Source organism: Strongylocentrotus purpuratus, unplaced genomic scaffold, assembly GCF_000002235.5.
Source record: "Strongylocentrotus purpuratus isolate Spur 01 unplaced genomic scaffold, Spur_5.0 spur5_scaffold_7, whole genome shotgun sequence".
Lineage (NCBI taxonomy): Eukaryota > Metazoa > Echinodermata > Echinoidea > Camarodonta > Strongylocentrotidae > Strongylocentrotus > Strongylocentrotus purpuratus.
Window position 1 is genome coordinate 6,703,307 of NW_022145613.1, and position 16,156 is coordinate 6,719,462.

The 16,156-nt window shown below is 38.3% G+C and overlaps 1 protein-coding gene across 1 annotated transcript; it reads right to left on the reverse strand.

The window, feature by feature from the left end:
- Positions 1-922: 922 nt before the first annotated feature.
- LOC100889918 (location of vulva defective 1) lies at positions 923-12,944 on the reverse strand. The gene is made up of 12 exons (XM_030974342.1): positions 12,591-12,944; positions 11,937-12,034; positions 11,079-11,391; positions 10,077-10,112; positions 9,248-9,366; positions 8,770-8,837; positions 7,792-7,961; positions 5,935-7,053; positions 5,099-5,282; positions 4,018-4,286; positions 2,803-2,945; positions 923-1,799 (listed from the first exon to the last, which is right to left on the reverse strand). Exons 2-12 carry the CDS (start codon positions 11,940-11,942, stop codon positions 1,629-1,631), a joined length of 2,598 nt encoding a protein of 865 aa, XP_030830202.1. The 5' UTR covers positions 11,943-12,034; positions 12,591-12,944; the 3' UTR covers positions 923-1,628.
- Between the last annotated feature and the right edge of the window lie 3,212 nt (positions 12,945-16,156).

Consider the following 16,156-nt stretch of genomic DNA (forward strand, 5'->3'; position numbering starts at 1 on the left):
AAAATGTCTAAATGGCATACATTACCACAAGGGATATACAGTCACGTACAATATTAATAATCATAGATTTATCATTAACAAGTACATTCATTTATTTATTCATGATATATTCATAAAATATACGGATCATCTTTATCCCTGATGCGACATATCGTATATATACATTTTATTTAAAATATAATAATATACATAGTAAAATATTTTGTATATTAAAACCATATAGCCTATACTGCGTATTTCCCCTTTAGTTCTGAATAGTCACAATATTGATAAATAGTCATTAAAAAATTATGAATAAGATTAAAGTTCATAATCAAATCTCTCACCTATACTATTCAGTATTTGGATAAAGGTTAATATTCTGATTTCTTTTAAGTTTCAGAATTGTAATACATGTACATGAACGATGCCAAATTAGTCGAGGTTGAGTTGTATAACGTCTTGAATACAATTTTTTAAATAAGCATTGAACTGTCTATATGACTGATAACAAAAACACACAAAATGAAGTTGATTTTTTTAAAGGAGTTCCACAATGCGGTTTGATAATAAGTCGTGCGTTAAGCTATGGTCACAAATCAGAGCAGCGACCGACCGATCAGTAGCCTGCTCGGTCGCTGCTGGAATAAGGCATCGCCCAGCGATTAGGTCGGTGCCCGGGCGGCGACCGCCCAGGCACCGAGCGTATTTTGGGCGGCGAGTGAAAAGTGAGCAGGCGCCGCCCAAATTTTAACTCCGCGCTAAAACTTCAGCGGCGACCGAGCGATGCCCTAAAAACGAGCGGTGCCTGGACGGCAGCCGCTCGGTGGCTGGGCAGCCGCCGGGCAGAATTGGTTAAAAACTCGCCGCTCGGCCGCCGAGCAGTCTACTTTTGGGTAATGTGACCATAGCATTAGCTACAAGATTTATCGTATTCAATGTATACGATTATTGTTTTTAACGAATTTGTAACAAACTCTTTACCTTCCTTTCATAAAGTATTGTTGATTCTGCATCGTAAACTATTATGCCGACATGAAACAATTTTAAATGTTCTTCATGCAACGTTACATACATATATGTAACAAATCTCCTTGCAATCATAATCTTCGATATGCCTGGTATGCAATTAGTTTATCAATTTTCAAAAAGTCTTTTTAACTTTTTTTTTAATTCGTCAGCTCATGTGATTTCAAATGTTATTAAAATAAAGATAGCTATTTCAGAAAGATTTCAGCTCCTGATAGGCAAATGGAATCTTCCGAACCTAGTTTTACCCATAGTATATCATTAAAACATTTCATTGCAGGCAGCATATATGTATATCAAAATGACTTTATATTGTGCTTAAGGGGCAGAGCTATATAATAGAAAGCCCTGATATTTAAGACGGATGAAAGACGTTGATAGGTCTGAGCTGAATCTTTGAAGCTAATTTTCTTCCTTTTACATTTTACTGAAAGACTGAACCACTTAGTAATCACATCTCAATTACTGCCTTTGAAATCATAGATCTCTCTCAATACGCGTACAACTTTGCTTAGTTGTTAACGAAACATTAATTAACATTACCTACTTCATAACAGTTTTAAATTAGATTTGATCGTATTTGTAGAAAGTCTTTAAACGCCATGTTTGCTCTCTGATCATTATTTGATATTGGTATCTAAAATTCCTGAAAGGAAATCGATTTGCGTCGAGACCCTGGTGTAGACCCCAGGAAGTCTAGGATTGCCGCAGCTTTGACCGAAGCTGACCACACCCAGAAGATACCATATACCTTGGTCATCTTGACACTGCAGAGGTCCTCCACTGTCACCCTGGTATACAGTAAAAGATGAAGAAAAAAAAGCAGAATAATTGTCTCGTGTTAATAGTTTATATAGGTCTCTGAGGGACATCACTTGATCTTTAATGGGGGACTCGGAGGGGTAGGACCCCATTTTCAGGTTTACAGGTCTTTAGATGTACATTCGACTCGATAATTCGAGGCCGACATATCTAAAAGGCAAAACAAAAATTCGTTACGTTTTTAGCTTTAAAATAAGTTGCAAAACGTGAACAATAGCATCGCCAAATATCTTACAATAAAGTCGTTTACTGCATCTCAGAATTAATAAATGATTACAAAACAGGCAGGGCAGGCAAAACAATGGGAAAAAACTAATACCAACATGAAATAAAAAACAAAAACAAAAGTACATCACATCAAGGAGGTACTTATGTATTCTATATTTAAAAGCTTGAGTTTTGTTATGTCCTTTACGCTTTTCCGACAATTTTTTTAAAAATTCCATTTTCCAACAAAGTTCTGAATTATAATTACCATCACTCACCCCCTCCCCCATCAACACTCCTGTGGCTTGACGTTGTCCAAATTACCAAAAGCATTTTTAATGAAAATTTTCAGAATATAGAATTTTGACGGGATGGCGTTATTCCAACGGTATGATTTTTCACCACCTTTCCACATTTTTTTTCTTCCAAGAGACCTTTTTTTAAAGGACTTTCCATATCAATATACAGCTATTTTTTCAACATTGCCATCAAAGAAACTTCCGCTTGCTTGTATCCAGATTACGTGTCAAGGTTGCTGACTCAGGTTGTGAAATTCATTTCCTCTATTTCAAAGTTAAACTACATACAACAGGGAGTTTGGTAAATCGTGTAGTTTCCTTTATTTCTGTGGATCCTTTTTTTTTTGTGACGGGAATATGAAAAGGATAGTGTTTATTAATTCTAATTATCATCACTTCTTTATTATCAATATAGTTTTATTTGTTAATGTTTAGTTTAAAGAACACCACTATACGACGGTCTTACCGAACACGCATCCCTGCGACCATCTTCTTCCCCTGCGCATATGTGCTGATTGGTAATGACGTGGAAAGTTTGGTACCACTCGCTGCAAACACTTCTGTTAATCATTTGTATACTGGCCTCCAAAAGATATCTCATTGCTCTTTCTGCAGGATAAACACACAAGAAAATAATACAAATATCTTTAAAATTCGAGTGGTTAAACAATGGGTTAGAAATGCGAATGTCATGGGCTCGAGTCCCGGTGTGACACTTGCGTCGTTTGGCAAGACATCGATCTACTGTTGTCATTCTCATTCCAAGAGAGTGGAGAGAGAGAGAGAGAGAGAGAGACGGGAAGAAATGAGCACTGAAATCGCTAGCCTCGCTAGAGCAGGGTAAACATGGGAGCGCCTTAACCACAAATCGAGTTGTCTAAAAATTTCACTTAAAATTGTATTATAACGTGAAAGAGATCTAAGACACATTTCTGCAAGGATTTTGAAAACAAACGTATTTGAAGACGAATATTGACGATAGAATACAAATCTAGGTTTCCTGCGTACAACAGAAAACCCAAATAATCTTTAATCAATATTTGTCTTCAAACACATTTTTGGAGCGAAATGTTCATTTGCAGAAGTGTGTCTTAAATGACATCCTCTTTTACATTATGAAACAATTTAAGAGTGAGATTTGGTCATCAAATTTTGGCAAATTTGGAGCTCCCAACACTTTAGAGGGGCTTTAAAGTGCTATAACATTACTTAATGGTAATACCTTATTCACATCGCATAACCAATTCCAAACTGACCGATAACATGGCCATTGGAGATAATGCTTTTTTTTTTCTTCTTCGATCTGGTTTCGGCCCGGGTGTGACGGGGATATAAAACTACTTGATATATAACCAAGCTGATTTAATCTAGGCAAGGCAGTGATGTATTTTGACAAGATGGTTAATGTAAATAAATTGTTACAACTCATGTAAAGGGAAGGACTTTGAATTTCCCAGAATTTTGCACCATCGTTATTGGCACTTTCCAACCATGGTAATTCCTATTATTTTGAATTAACAAATGATATACCACGATGTATGGTTATCTAACGTTTCACGACAGGATCACACCTGCAAGTCTTTTGTGCTTTTATGATGATACGTATCAAAGCCCAGAACCATATGACTTCTTGAATCAAATATCAACAGTGCCGTCAATGACATCTGCATGGAACACTCACGATCGAAGAAATCATCGGTGCCCCACCCGGTGACGAAGCAGTTGTTGAAAGACGTCATCTCCGTCTTCAAAGTATTGATACAAAGGGGTTGGACGTAGTCGTTGAACTCCACGGGTTCCGTCAGGAAGAGCAGGGCGATGTCACCGTTGTCAGTTACGGTGTCGAAGTCGGGATTGGAAAAGGGTTGGACGTTTCGTTGAACACGGTAGGGTGAAGGATCTGAGTTGCTATTATCGTTGTCCCCAAGAACGATGTTGTCAAAAAATCCTCTGCATGGAATGAACAAGATGGACGACCATCAGTTATCAAAAAACATACTATGACTTGACTTACCTACTCAGAATGTCTATACTAAAATAAAACTTTAAACGCGATAGCAACTACTTTCGAAAATTTACCTATACGGTAATTTCAATAGTCTTAGTGCGTCACCTATGAATATGTGCGAACATGTCAAAAGAGACGTATTACGTAATCCGAACATGACTACTATGGGACATACAACAGGGATTTTAAACTTCCGTCGAGTTGATTTTTTTCGAAAATAGTTGCGATTGTGTGACTAGTACTTCACCTGATTGCACCCGAGAGCATGAAGATCTTAACGATGAAATGAGACCAGTCATGCAATCATAGGGTTAATATCGCACCGAACACCAATTTAAAAAAATCCCTAAAATAGTTTTTTATTTCACATATAGGCCTGAATGCAGATCGACTGGTACATTGACATGTCGTACATTCCATATAAAATTCATTACACATGACATTGTGTTTGGTGTTTAAAAGGTTATTTTCATATGAGAATAGAAATAAAAGAGGGTAACTCGTCACTTTGCTCCGGCGACACTTGTGTTTTCGTCAAAATACTATAAGGATAATGGTTAGGACTAGGACTTGGGTCGAGTCCACTGGGTTAAAGTTAGGAATTCGGTCAGTTTAGAAACAATCGTTGCTGGAGCATGTGTCGTAGAACCGAAAAGAGGTTCAGAAGAGTGGCGGGTCCACTGGTACTTGCCCCCCCCCCTCCCTTCTCGCTTCAAGAAAACCATCCTGGATCCGCCCTTGCAGCAATACTTACATGCAATGGTGTGCTGTGATGGCCCATTCTTGGTGTATCAAGACGGCACCACACTGGTGTGATGTTCCATCCCGAAGCGAACCCATCCACGGCCACTTCCCTGGACCTGACTGGATCCCACCGACGATACGAGCTGTCCCGTCAGAATCACTACCATTCACTGCCGGTCGAGCACCGCACCTATCTATCAAGTTGAGATGAATATGAACGTGAGCTTATAATGTTGTATTGATGATCGCAAACATTGCAAGAGGTGGATGATATGCGAGAGAACAATGGCGTTGTACAAGAGGATGGGTCCAGGGATTTTTTCACGTTCTCCCCCCCCCCCCCACCCCACCCCTCTGCCTCTCTCTCTCTCTCTCTCTCTATCTTTCTCTATCTCCCTCTGTCTTTTACCCATTTGTCGGGTGGGACATTCTTATACGACGTCCCGCAGTTACACAACTACAATGAGGTACTGGCAGTGCCATCGATTAGGAGAGTTTGGCCAACTCGGTTCGACTTGGGCACAGTATGGCAAATACTGCTTTGTTGCGAAAGCACAAAACAAAATAATGTATTCCAGTTGTAACTAATTGAAACCAAGTTGGCCAAACTCTGTATATAGATGGCTATGGGTACTAGCTGTCCCGTCATAGCACCCGCAACATTAAGTAGCGTAGGCCTGTCCCAAATAAAACATGCTTTCACGAACGGGTCTTGTCCGTCAGACTGTGTTTGTCCAATTTTGCATAAAGATGCCTTTCGTTATGACCGAATGTTCTGATATCACTTCATTGTCTATTTTCTAGGATGCACATGGAAGACACTACCTTGGAGAAATTCAAAAGTACCTGGTAAGGCTGGATGAATCTTTGGTTGTCTTGTATTATTCACTCGAGCTGCTGAAGATGTAGGAGAATCGGTTGACGGTTGGCGAATTGTCGTCAGTTTAGTGAGTGAAATGTTAGCAGTTGTAGATACAGCGTCTATTGTCGTTGGTATCGTTGGTGACGGTGTTGTTGTTGTTGTTGATGATGTTGTAGACACATTTACCGCAGTGGATGATGTGGTAGCGGAAAAGGTGGTACCTACTGTTTGTGAATATGTTGCAGATGGCGAAATGGTGGTCGGCTTAGTTGTAAGTAGACCTGTTCTTGTTGAATTATCTATTACTGTTGATGATGTCGGTGACGATGAGGAGGATGGTGAGGTGATGTTAGGTGTGGTCTTTGATGTTACTGAATCGGTAGTAGATACAGTGTCTATTGTCGTTGGGATTGTTGGTGGTGATGCAGGTGATGTTGTTGTTGCTATTGTTGATATCCTTGTGGTGGAGGGAATGGTGGTGAATGTGGTGTCTGATGTTGAGGATAGTGGAATCGTCGTCAATTTATTTGTCAAATTAAAAGTGCCTGTTGAATTGTCTATTGTTGTTGATAATGTTGTTGTAGACACATTTACCACATTGGATGATGTGGTAGTGGAAAAGGTGGTACCTACTGTTTGTGAATAGGTTGCAGATGGCGAAATGGTGGTCGGTTTAGTTGTAAGTAGAACTGTGCCTGTTGAATTGTCTATTGTTGTTGATGATGTTGTAGACAAATTTACCACAGTGGATGATGTGGTAGTGGAATCTCTGGTACCTACTGTTTGTGAATAAGTTGAAGCTGACGGAATGGTGGTCGGTTTGGTCGTTGAGGGAGATGTTGTTGTTGATTGTGTAGCAGTTGTGGAGAACGTGCTTAAGTCGATATTTGGAGATGTTGGTGCATGAGTAGAAAAAAGTCTAGTCGTAGTCGGTATTGTTGGTGCTACTGTTTCTGTTGTTGTAACTGGTGTTGATAACAGTGTGCTTAATGATTTCATGAGTTGAATTGTAACAGAATTAATGGTAGAAACTGTGTTTGGTTCCACTGGAGCTTCCGTTGCCGCTATCGGGGGTTCGGCAGTCGTCTCACTTTGTTGATTTACTGAAAACAAAAACAAGAAGCACGAACATAACCTCTCAATAAAAGTAAGTTATATAGATCCGTGTCAAATGAGGTATGAACATTGAAAAGTATGTTTAGATTATTCAAGAATATTCATATCTGCCATTATGCAATCGTCCCAATAGTAAGAAGAAATACAAATACTGATATGCTGACGGTGCATTCAAAGATAGCCTATAGAGGGGGAAATTTTCTTTTTTCATTATTGATTATCATTGTTTCGAGGTAATCTTTAGTCCTGGTAAAGACGAAAAATAAGTTCTCTCATAGTCAAATAAAATACAGTCCTACGTAGTTTTAAAACTTTAAATGAGTAATATCTTGATATAATCTAAGAGCCATGCAATTTGTTAGAAAATATACATTAAAAATATGGCATACAATCGACAAAAACGTTGTTGTATTGCCCTTTGCGACCGACCGAAATCTTAAAATCTACGGTCGGCTTTTTATAAAAGTTTTTTTTATCCGTTTTTTAGAGAAAAAAATTGTTTAATGAATCAAAAAAATATGTATTTAAGCATTAAAAACTGAAAAATATCAGCCGAAAGAAGGAAAATAAGCAACCCGCCAAAAAAAGTGACCTACCGACCCAGGTGCTGACACCTAAAGGGCAATACAACATCTATTTTTTTTCTTTTAGGCCTAGTTGATCTTCGAATGAAGGAAGGAATTATTCTATATCACCAATGGTCTTTGATAGTATTTTTTCCTTACCAGCTGTGATTTCTAAGGAGTCTTCTATGACGTCAAACACGTCAAAGAACCCAGAGTAGATGCCATCGCCGATGGTGACCTGCACCTCCAAGATGACTTCCGTTTCCGTGTCAGCATCATTCGGTGCCGAGAGGAGAAAAACTGAAAATACTATGCGTATACTTCCTTGCCTAGTGAATAGAAAACGAGAGAGAGGGGGAGAAAACAAAATTGTTCATTTTTGCACTGTAAGTAAAGTACATGAAAACTATTGTTTCTGAAGGAAGAGGGAGCATTGGGAAAGGAATATTCAGTTTTACAGATTTGGTATAACTAATTATCACTAGTTCAGTTTCCAGTGTACTTGATCTCTATAGGCAATTACCCCAGACACAAATACTCACTGGAATCAAATGGAAAAAAAATTGCCCCTAAACTATCCCGAATGATCATAGGACATAAAATAATCCACTCAGATTACGTAGGAGTTTGTACAGTAATCCCTTTGAACTATTTAGTTGTGTTAAAAAGTAAAGTAATTGTATGAGGGTTGTTGTCGGTGGAATGTTTCCCAGGAACTAGTTGATTTTGGAAATTGTCCGAGAATCCCCTAGCTTCTGAATTGCTTGTTCTCACTCATGCCTCTTCTCATCTTCTCATGAATAATAATAATTAAAATAGTAAAAATGCTGTTTCTTCCTAATTATATCCTCAAGCAATTGCCAGGATTAATGTCTTGTCAAAGGACGTTAGTGCCGCTCTGGGATTCGAACCTTCAACCCTAAAGCTACGGTCACAAAGGTTCGTACGAACGATAATTTCGTACGAATCTCCCTGTTTTTCCATTTTCTTCCTGAATTTCCATTGTCTGAAAATCGTTCGTACGACGTTCGTAGCAGTTCGTAATGGCATTCGTGACCGAGGTTTTAGATTGAGAGCCAAGTAAATGAACCATTATACCACGACACCTCCACACGAAAAACCATCGAATATACTTACTCGAAACGCTCCACATTCGTCCCGTTATAAATGTCTGCAAGAGTACTGTTGCTGAATGATCCACTCATCTATGAAAGGAGAGAGACACATAATTATACCCCGGTCAGTAATGTTTCAGCAATTCACCTCAACACATGTGTTCTCCAATATACGCTATTGTATCTATTGAGATTCCTCGTGTACTAATGTATCAAAGATGTAACTGTATTTCCACTGGTAAATAAGAAATAAGTCCTGGGAAAGATGACTATTTGGGCGGTGGTCCTTCCTTATACGAATTAACCCTGGAGAATCCTGGTGGATTCCCGAAATATATTCGGGAATCCGGAACTTAATTACTATGTTCCTTTTAAAAAATGAATGTCGGCACAAATTTTGCTCTCCCTTTTCAGGCAATTGTCGATATCAATGAACAAAACCATCTCTTCTGAAAACAGTCTATGAACCTGAGGACCATTTCCTTTCAGCCGTAACTTACCGAGGACAAGAATTCATTCTCCATATCTCTGTACGTCATCGATTCTGGATCGGCTAAATCTGAGTCATAGGTCTCGTTCAAGAGTACAGTACCCTCTATTGTCAATGCACCTGTATAACCTTAATGAAAAACAGCAATGAACAAAATGTGTTAGATCATGTACTGATGCTGCAAAGTGGATGACCTTATCGATTGAGGGTTCTTCAGACCAAAAGACCCTGAGAACGACATTTATTGAAAAATTGTTTGTATTGCAGAATGATTTCGTACAATTGGCATGCTGTTTTACGAATTTCAAGACTTGCGAACCTACTGATCAAGTCCAAGAATGGCCGCAAGACCAAACAGGCCGTTATACTTATTTGCGGCCCTTCGTTCAATTTTGATATGGAAAAGGTGCATGAGACCGCGAATTTGTCGGTCTCATTGGCCGTTGTCTCGCGGACATTTTGTCACCTGTGGAGTAGCCGGGATTGTGTTTGAAAATTTCCAAAGGACAATAATGAATCGTATATATATATCCCAATCTTCTTCACCATTACAATCATAATATAATGCGAAGTAACATTCTTACGTCAATCAGTAAATATTACATTGTATTAACTCGAAGAAAGTGATATCCAAAAACAAAATTAAGAGTGATATGGAAGTATATTTATAGAGTACGAACAAAAATATTCTTGTTTAATACTTATACAAAACTTATATAAATGTAATCATTCTTTTTATCATAAATCCTAAATACTGTCTTATTCTGGGATAACATCACACGTCAATCAAACTTCTGCTCTGAATATAGGTGAAATAATCGAGATTTATTTATGCTTACCTGAGACAGTAGTCTTGGTGTCACTTTCGACAAATACTGTAGAAAGTAGAGAAATAAATTAAAATAAATAAGTGGTTTTGCACAGGTTTCTCATTTTATCCTGTGTATCCACATTTTTAAAGCAATAATCGTTAAAAGCGAACCTTTTTATAAACAATCACTAGAACATTGAGCGATCGTAAATGAATAGATTACGCAAACAATATTGTTCTTAATTCATATCGCTTCAAATCCTTTAGAATAGACCAAGAGCTGAAGAAATATATTTCAAATAAGAGGAGGAAAAGGCATGTGAATGGGCTTTGCCCTAACTATATACAAAGAATGCGCAAAGGAAAGTGAACATGAAAATGCCTACAGAAGTATTGCGGATTAACTGCAAAACGCTTTAAGTCTAAATCTCCTTTCATTGTTCTGTTAAGAAGATTTGTCCATTGTGAACATTTCCGTCTTTACTTCTAAATAAAATCCGTATTTAGAAGAAGAAAATACCATGACAAATACATATATGTTTAAAGCGACTTTTGCCAAAGATGAGTATGACATACCATTTATAATATCAATGTCCACATACATGGATTGTTATCAAACGTATCGTTATGGGCCTCAGGATCAAGGGTCGGACCTTTTATAAGTTCGTTCAAGTAATGCGTAGTAACTACAGGATAGCCAACCTTTTTGCAATTGAGAACAATATCGTGTACAGTTCTTAGTATTACTCCTGCACTCTTCTTTCTTCTTCCTTCTTCTTCCTCTTCTTCTTCTCACTCTCTTCCTCTTTATTTCTATCAATTTCTCTCTTTCTCTCTCTCTCTCTCTCTCTCTGGTCCAACTTCTCTATATCGATCTCCCCCTCTCTCTATTTCCTCTCTGACCCCCCCCCCCCCTCTCTCTCTCTCTCTCTCTCTCTGGCTGTTGATTTTTGTGTATCTCCTTCTTTCCACCATAATCATTACGTTAACACTGTCACATGATTTTGTAAGAAGTGCTCAGTAAGCTTACCCGTATTGATCAGAATAAAATAGAGTAGAATCGCTACACAGGTCGTCATGGCCAGCACGACGAAGATGACGAAACACCCCATCAAGCAATCGCGGAATGGCTTTCCCTTATTGACATCGTCGTCCAATCCGAAGTCGATGCTCTCGGCTTGGGTAGGTAACCCTCTCGGGTTAGCCACGTGATCATCGTCGTCCTCGACACTCGACTGTGAGTCCGATCTTTCCCTGATGGTTTCCTCGTGCTTGCCCGTTGGAAAGGTGTCGTCTAGCACGAAAGCCTCGTTGACATTGTAGCTCTTTGAATTTCGCTGCCACTGACACAAAATTAGTACTTTTGGGGTAAAATATCCACTGTTATTTTTAATCAATTTAGTTGAATTCATTTATATTTCAAAGTAGCACTTGCATATCAATAATGTGATACTCAAAAAGCATTAATACAATTTTCAATTATAATTTATCTCTCACCCCCCCCCCCTTCCCAGTCTGTTGAGGAACTTGAGGATACCATCACCAGTTTATCAAATTGTATACATGCTAATATATAGGGCAATACATTGAGCTATCAATAAAGCTTCATTGAGCTATTAACGCAAATCGGTAGATAATTTCAAGGCCAGTCTAAAAAAATTATCAAATGGCCAACTTTAGTTTATATTTAGCTCATTGTAAGCGCCTTGAGCACATTCTGGATGGATATATGTTGCGCATTATCAATTTCTTTTTATTATTATTATTATCCTTTGACCTTCCGATTCCGAATTCATTTAGACTTATTATAAGAACAACTTGGAACCACCATACGCAAAACATTCAGAATAGACAAAACAACATTCAATGTAATGAATTTCGTACTTACATTCATGGCTATATTATTTGGTGTTGTATTCTACTTTTCTGCAAATATTTTAAGCACATTCCAGTTCTCCTTGCATAGCATCCACATCAATGACATTTCTAGGTGAACAAAAATATAATAATGTATAATGTAATCACAGCAACCATGCTTAGTAGGCCTACATTTAATACCAAAGAATCTCCTGACTATAGTAAGTGCACAGTGTGCATGTTTCTTCAAGTTCTCAAAGAACATAGAAGTCGGTCTTGACGAAGATGCCACTTCCCATTCACCAAAGGCAAAGAAAGTACAATAACTTTAAGTCAACACTTGCGCTTAATCCTCCTTTCTGTATAATAGGGAAAGCCTAAAGTCCACGTTGACATAGTTTTATAGCACTTGGCCCTTTCTTGTATGTGGCCTAAAACGACGCACATTATTCTTACTGTAATGTGTGTAAATAGAATATGACTCACCAGCAACGCACCTTTTACATTCATATTATCCTTTTAAAAACGTAGTTGAACTTTCACCGGTACTTTGTCATGGATTGTGAGAAAGTAGAATGTATATAGTTTTTAATATTTTCTGTAATTTTGAAGTTACTCAAAACTGTTTGAAAACTATATGAAGATGATACAAATATGAATAAATATGATGTGCAACAAAACTTACCCTGTTGTAAATCTGACTCGGTCGTATATAGTTTGTCCGACTTCTTGTAGGCTTAAGGTGCGGTGTACTTTGATTCCCTTGCCTATATAGCTTTCAAATGTTCTCCCACATCTATTGAATATTTGTCTAATATATTTCAAATTGCCATTTTGGTCACGGACGGTTGAATCGTAAACGGCAATATGGCACGAAAACACAGTAATTTACCATGCTTAAACTGTAAACTGAATACTGTAGATCCTAGTAGTAATAACTCTGCACACCCACCCAATAAACCTTCTTTTTTGTTATAAAGACCGTTCTGAATTTTGTATTGTGTACTGCATGTAGTTTGGAATGTCGGGGGCTTCTCGTAACAAATGCACACGAGTGGTTTGCATAGGAATATCAATGAAGTTGGGCGTGACTATAGGCCCTGAAGCACGGCTACTTTAATGCACCGACTGGGATCCTATTGTCATGACGCACCAAACCGTAGCCCCTTGCCTTGACTGATCGTACACTTTGAAGCCGAAAAATACTCTGACGTCATAATAACTTCAATGACTCCGACAACAGGCCGACAACAGACCGATTACAGGCCGAACAAACCATTACATGACCTCTCATGGCCAAAAATCGGTCGGCTAAGGTCGGTAAAGAGGCCGGTTTAGTGGTGGTGGACTAATATGGGGTCGTACGAAAATCGGAAACACATCTGACGTCATACATACTTCTTCATCATCTAATCCATGGCCTGCATTTCAAAGAGATAGTTGAGTACTGGTAAACGCGATACTATTTGTGAGCAATTGTCATTCTTTTTTTTTTTTTAATTCTCATGTGGAAGAATAATGCAGTTGAAATGTCCTGTTTCTGTTTCGGTTGCGTCGATATACTCAGGGTTAACTGTACTTCACCAACGCGTTGCTATTGAAGTGTTAGTAGATCATAATAGGACCCGTTTTTGTTTCACATCTTTACAAATTTCTAGTGCTTTCATTTATTTTTGCGATTCCAGCAAGTTTTAGTCAATATGATGTAACTCTGAAGGTTCTGAAACCTCTTTAAAATTAATAATAATAATGGTTCCTATTCATAACACATCGACTAATCAGAATAACCTTTAAGTAGATAGCTTCAAAATCAATTACACGAGTAGCACTCACATTCATCTGAAATCAATTCACTCGAAAATAAGTACCTGATAATAAATTTCATTTGCATTACAAAAAATCACATGATTTACGTTGATGTGGTCAAAACATGTGACTCTTGAAGGGTGTTTTTTAATTGCACTGTATGTTGAAATCTCGAAAATACGTCTGGTTTCTAGCCGTGGAATTTGTCTAGAAAATGAGCTGCACTTGAAAGAGAAAGGAAAATTTATTGTCAGTCTGGGTTTTGTTTAAATGTACTATATTTACTGATATTCCTCCGATTTGTTTTGTTCTCGTGCCTTGCATTCAGACATTGTTATTCGCTCACGCCGGGCAAAGTTCATTCATAATCCTGAATAGTTTGTTTTTTATACACGCGTGTTTTGACTCGCGATATCCGATGATATTCAATCTTGTCAAAACAGGAAAAGGCAAGATAATGACTTTGCAAACTGTCTATTAATGGAATTTTTACACTCTTAAAACATAAGTGTCAATTTACATGATTTGAGTACAGCAAAGAATCCTATGGAAAATGTCTTTTTCGGCAGAAACATGAAGAGATTCACGAATACAATAATTTTTCGATTGCTTTTGCTCTCTGTACATATACATGTATATTCATCTTCCTATATTTCTGTTATCAAAATATCTGTAATTTTATCTGCTTCGATCTCCGTAGACAAATTACCCAATTTATTTTATTTGTTTCCAGACTTATTTAGTCTCTTTACCTTTTCTCGACTTCTTTGCCTCATTTAATTATAATATGTTATGCCTGAGGCGGGTTTTTTTTTATAATTTTTTTTTTTTTTTTTTATCTCTCTGCACTTTCTCATTATCGTCCCGTTTCTCCTACCCGTTCCCCCTCTCTCTCCCTCTTTACCTCCCACTCTCTCCCCTCTCTCTCCCTCTCCCTCTTCCTCTCTCTCTCTCTCTTCCTTTCTCTCTTCCTCTCTCCTTTTCTCTCTTCCTTTCTCTCTCTCTCTCTGCATCTGGCTTATCAACACCTCTGCAAAAAAGAAAAAACACGCAAGGTTTAGTTACCCATATACTTTTCGGGTGGTTGTACGTTCGTATACGGCTAAAAGGAGGTCACTCAAGAGATATAATGAAGAAAGAGATAAGGTTTAGAACAGGCCTTCTCAACTAGTTTATTAGAAGTGCCACAACGAACAGAATTTGTAGTTGAAGTGCCAATATGTATGTTTGACTGTACTGCGAGGTAGCGTAGCGACCAAGCCGACAACGGGCGCGGTCCAGTTGCAAAACCCCAGCGGGGTTGCAGGGGGAAAGAGCCCCCTGATGCTTGTGGAATTTAGGGCTTTCCAAAAGCCTAGATACGGCACTTTTAACACATATTTGTTCAAAAATATATCAGTCATAATTTCATATTGATGTGAAAAAAATTGGTACAATTCTTGGGTACAATTATACTGGTGGTAAATTTATATTTAGTTATTTTTGTGCAATAAACACGAGAAAGGTCAAAATTAAATGCAAATCCTACAAACAAAAACAAAATGTCTCCAGAGATCGGCAATTTTAAATTTGGTAGCACACCGCGGGTATATAGCACATATCGTACGATTATTGTTGTTTAGAGTCAGTTTAGAGCTCGTTTAGAGTCGTATAAAATAGTAATAAACAATAAATTCCCATTTCTTCTTGCAGACATTTTGGGCTCAACTTCGACTGCGACTTCTTGATTTTGTTGAGTTCTTAATAATTTTAAAATATAATATTTTTTTGTTTGTTTTTTGCAACAGTCGCGCGCCACTCCGACTGACCCCAAGCGCCACAAGTGGCGCGCGCGCCGCCAGTTGAGAAGAACTGGTTCAGAAGGACAGGAGATGAGAAGGAGAGGAGATGAGAAGGAGAGGAGATGAGAAGGAGAGGAGATGAGAAGGAGAGGAGATGAGAAGGAGAGGAGATGAGAAGGAGAGGAGATGAGATGAGAGGAGATGAGAAGGAGAGGAGATGAGAAGGAGAGGAGATGAGAAGGAGAGGAGATGAGAAGGAGAGGAGATGAGAAGGAGAGGAGATGAGAAGGAGAGGAGATGAGAAGGAGAGGAGATGAGAAGGAGAGGAGATGAGAAGGAGAGGAGATGAGAAGGAGAGGAGATGAGAAGGAGAGGAGATGAGAAGGAGAGGAGATGAGAAGGAGAGGAGATGAGAAGGAGAGGAGATGAGAAGGAGAGGAGATGAGAAGGAGAGGAGATGAGAAGGAGAGGAGATGAGAAGGAGAGGAGATGAGAAGGAGAGGGTGTGATAAATAGAGGAGTGGGAAGTGAAAAATACGTGAAAATATCAGATTTATATCCTTTTTACCCTATTAATTTATATCCTTTATGTTACGAAATACTAAGAAAATGAACATATATACAATAATGGTTATCGTGAATGCATTTAATGCAATTGAAAAGA

Bases quoted from the DNA above. Each gene is read 5' to 3' on its own strand.
- LOC100889918 (XM_030974342.1), bottom strand. The intron at 4,287-5,098 runs GTAAGTATTGCT...CATTCCATGCAG, and splicing joins ATCACAGCACACCATTGCAT to AGGATTTTTTGACAACATCG. The intron at 1,800-2,802 runs GTAAGACCGTCG...ACTGTATACCAG, and splicing joins GTCGCAGGGATGCGTGTTCG to GGTGACAGTGGAGGACCTCT.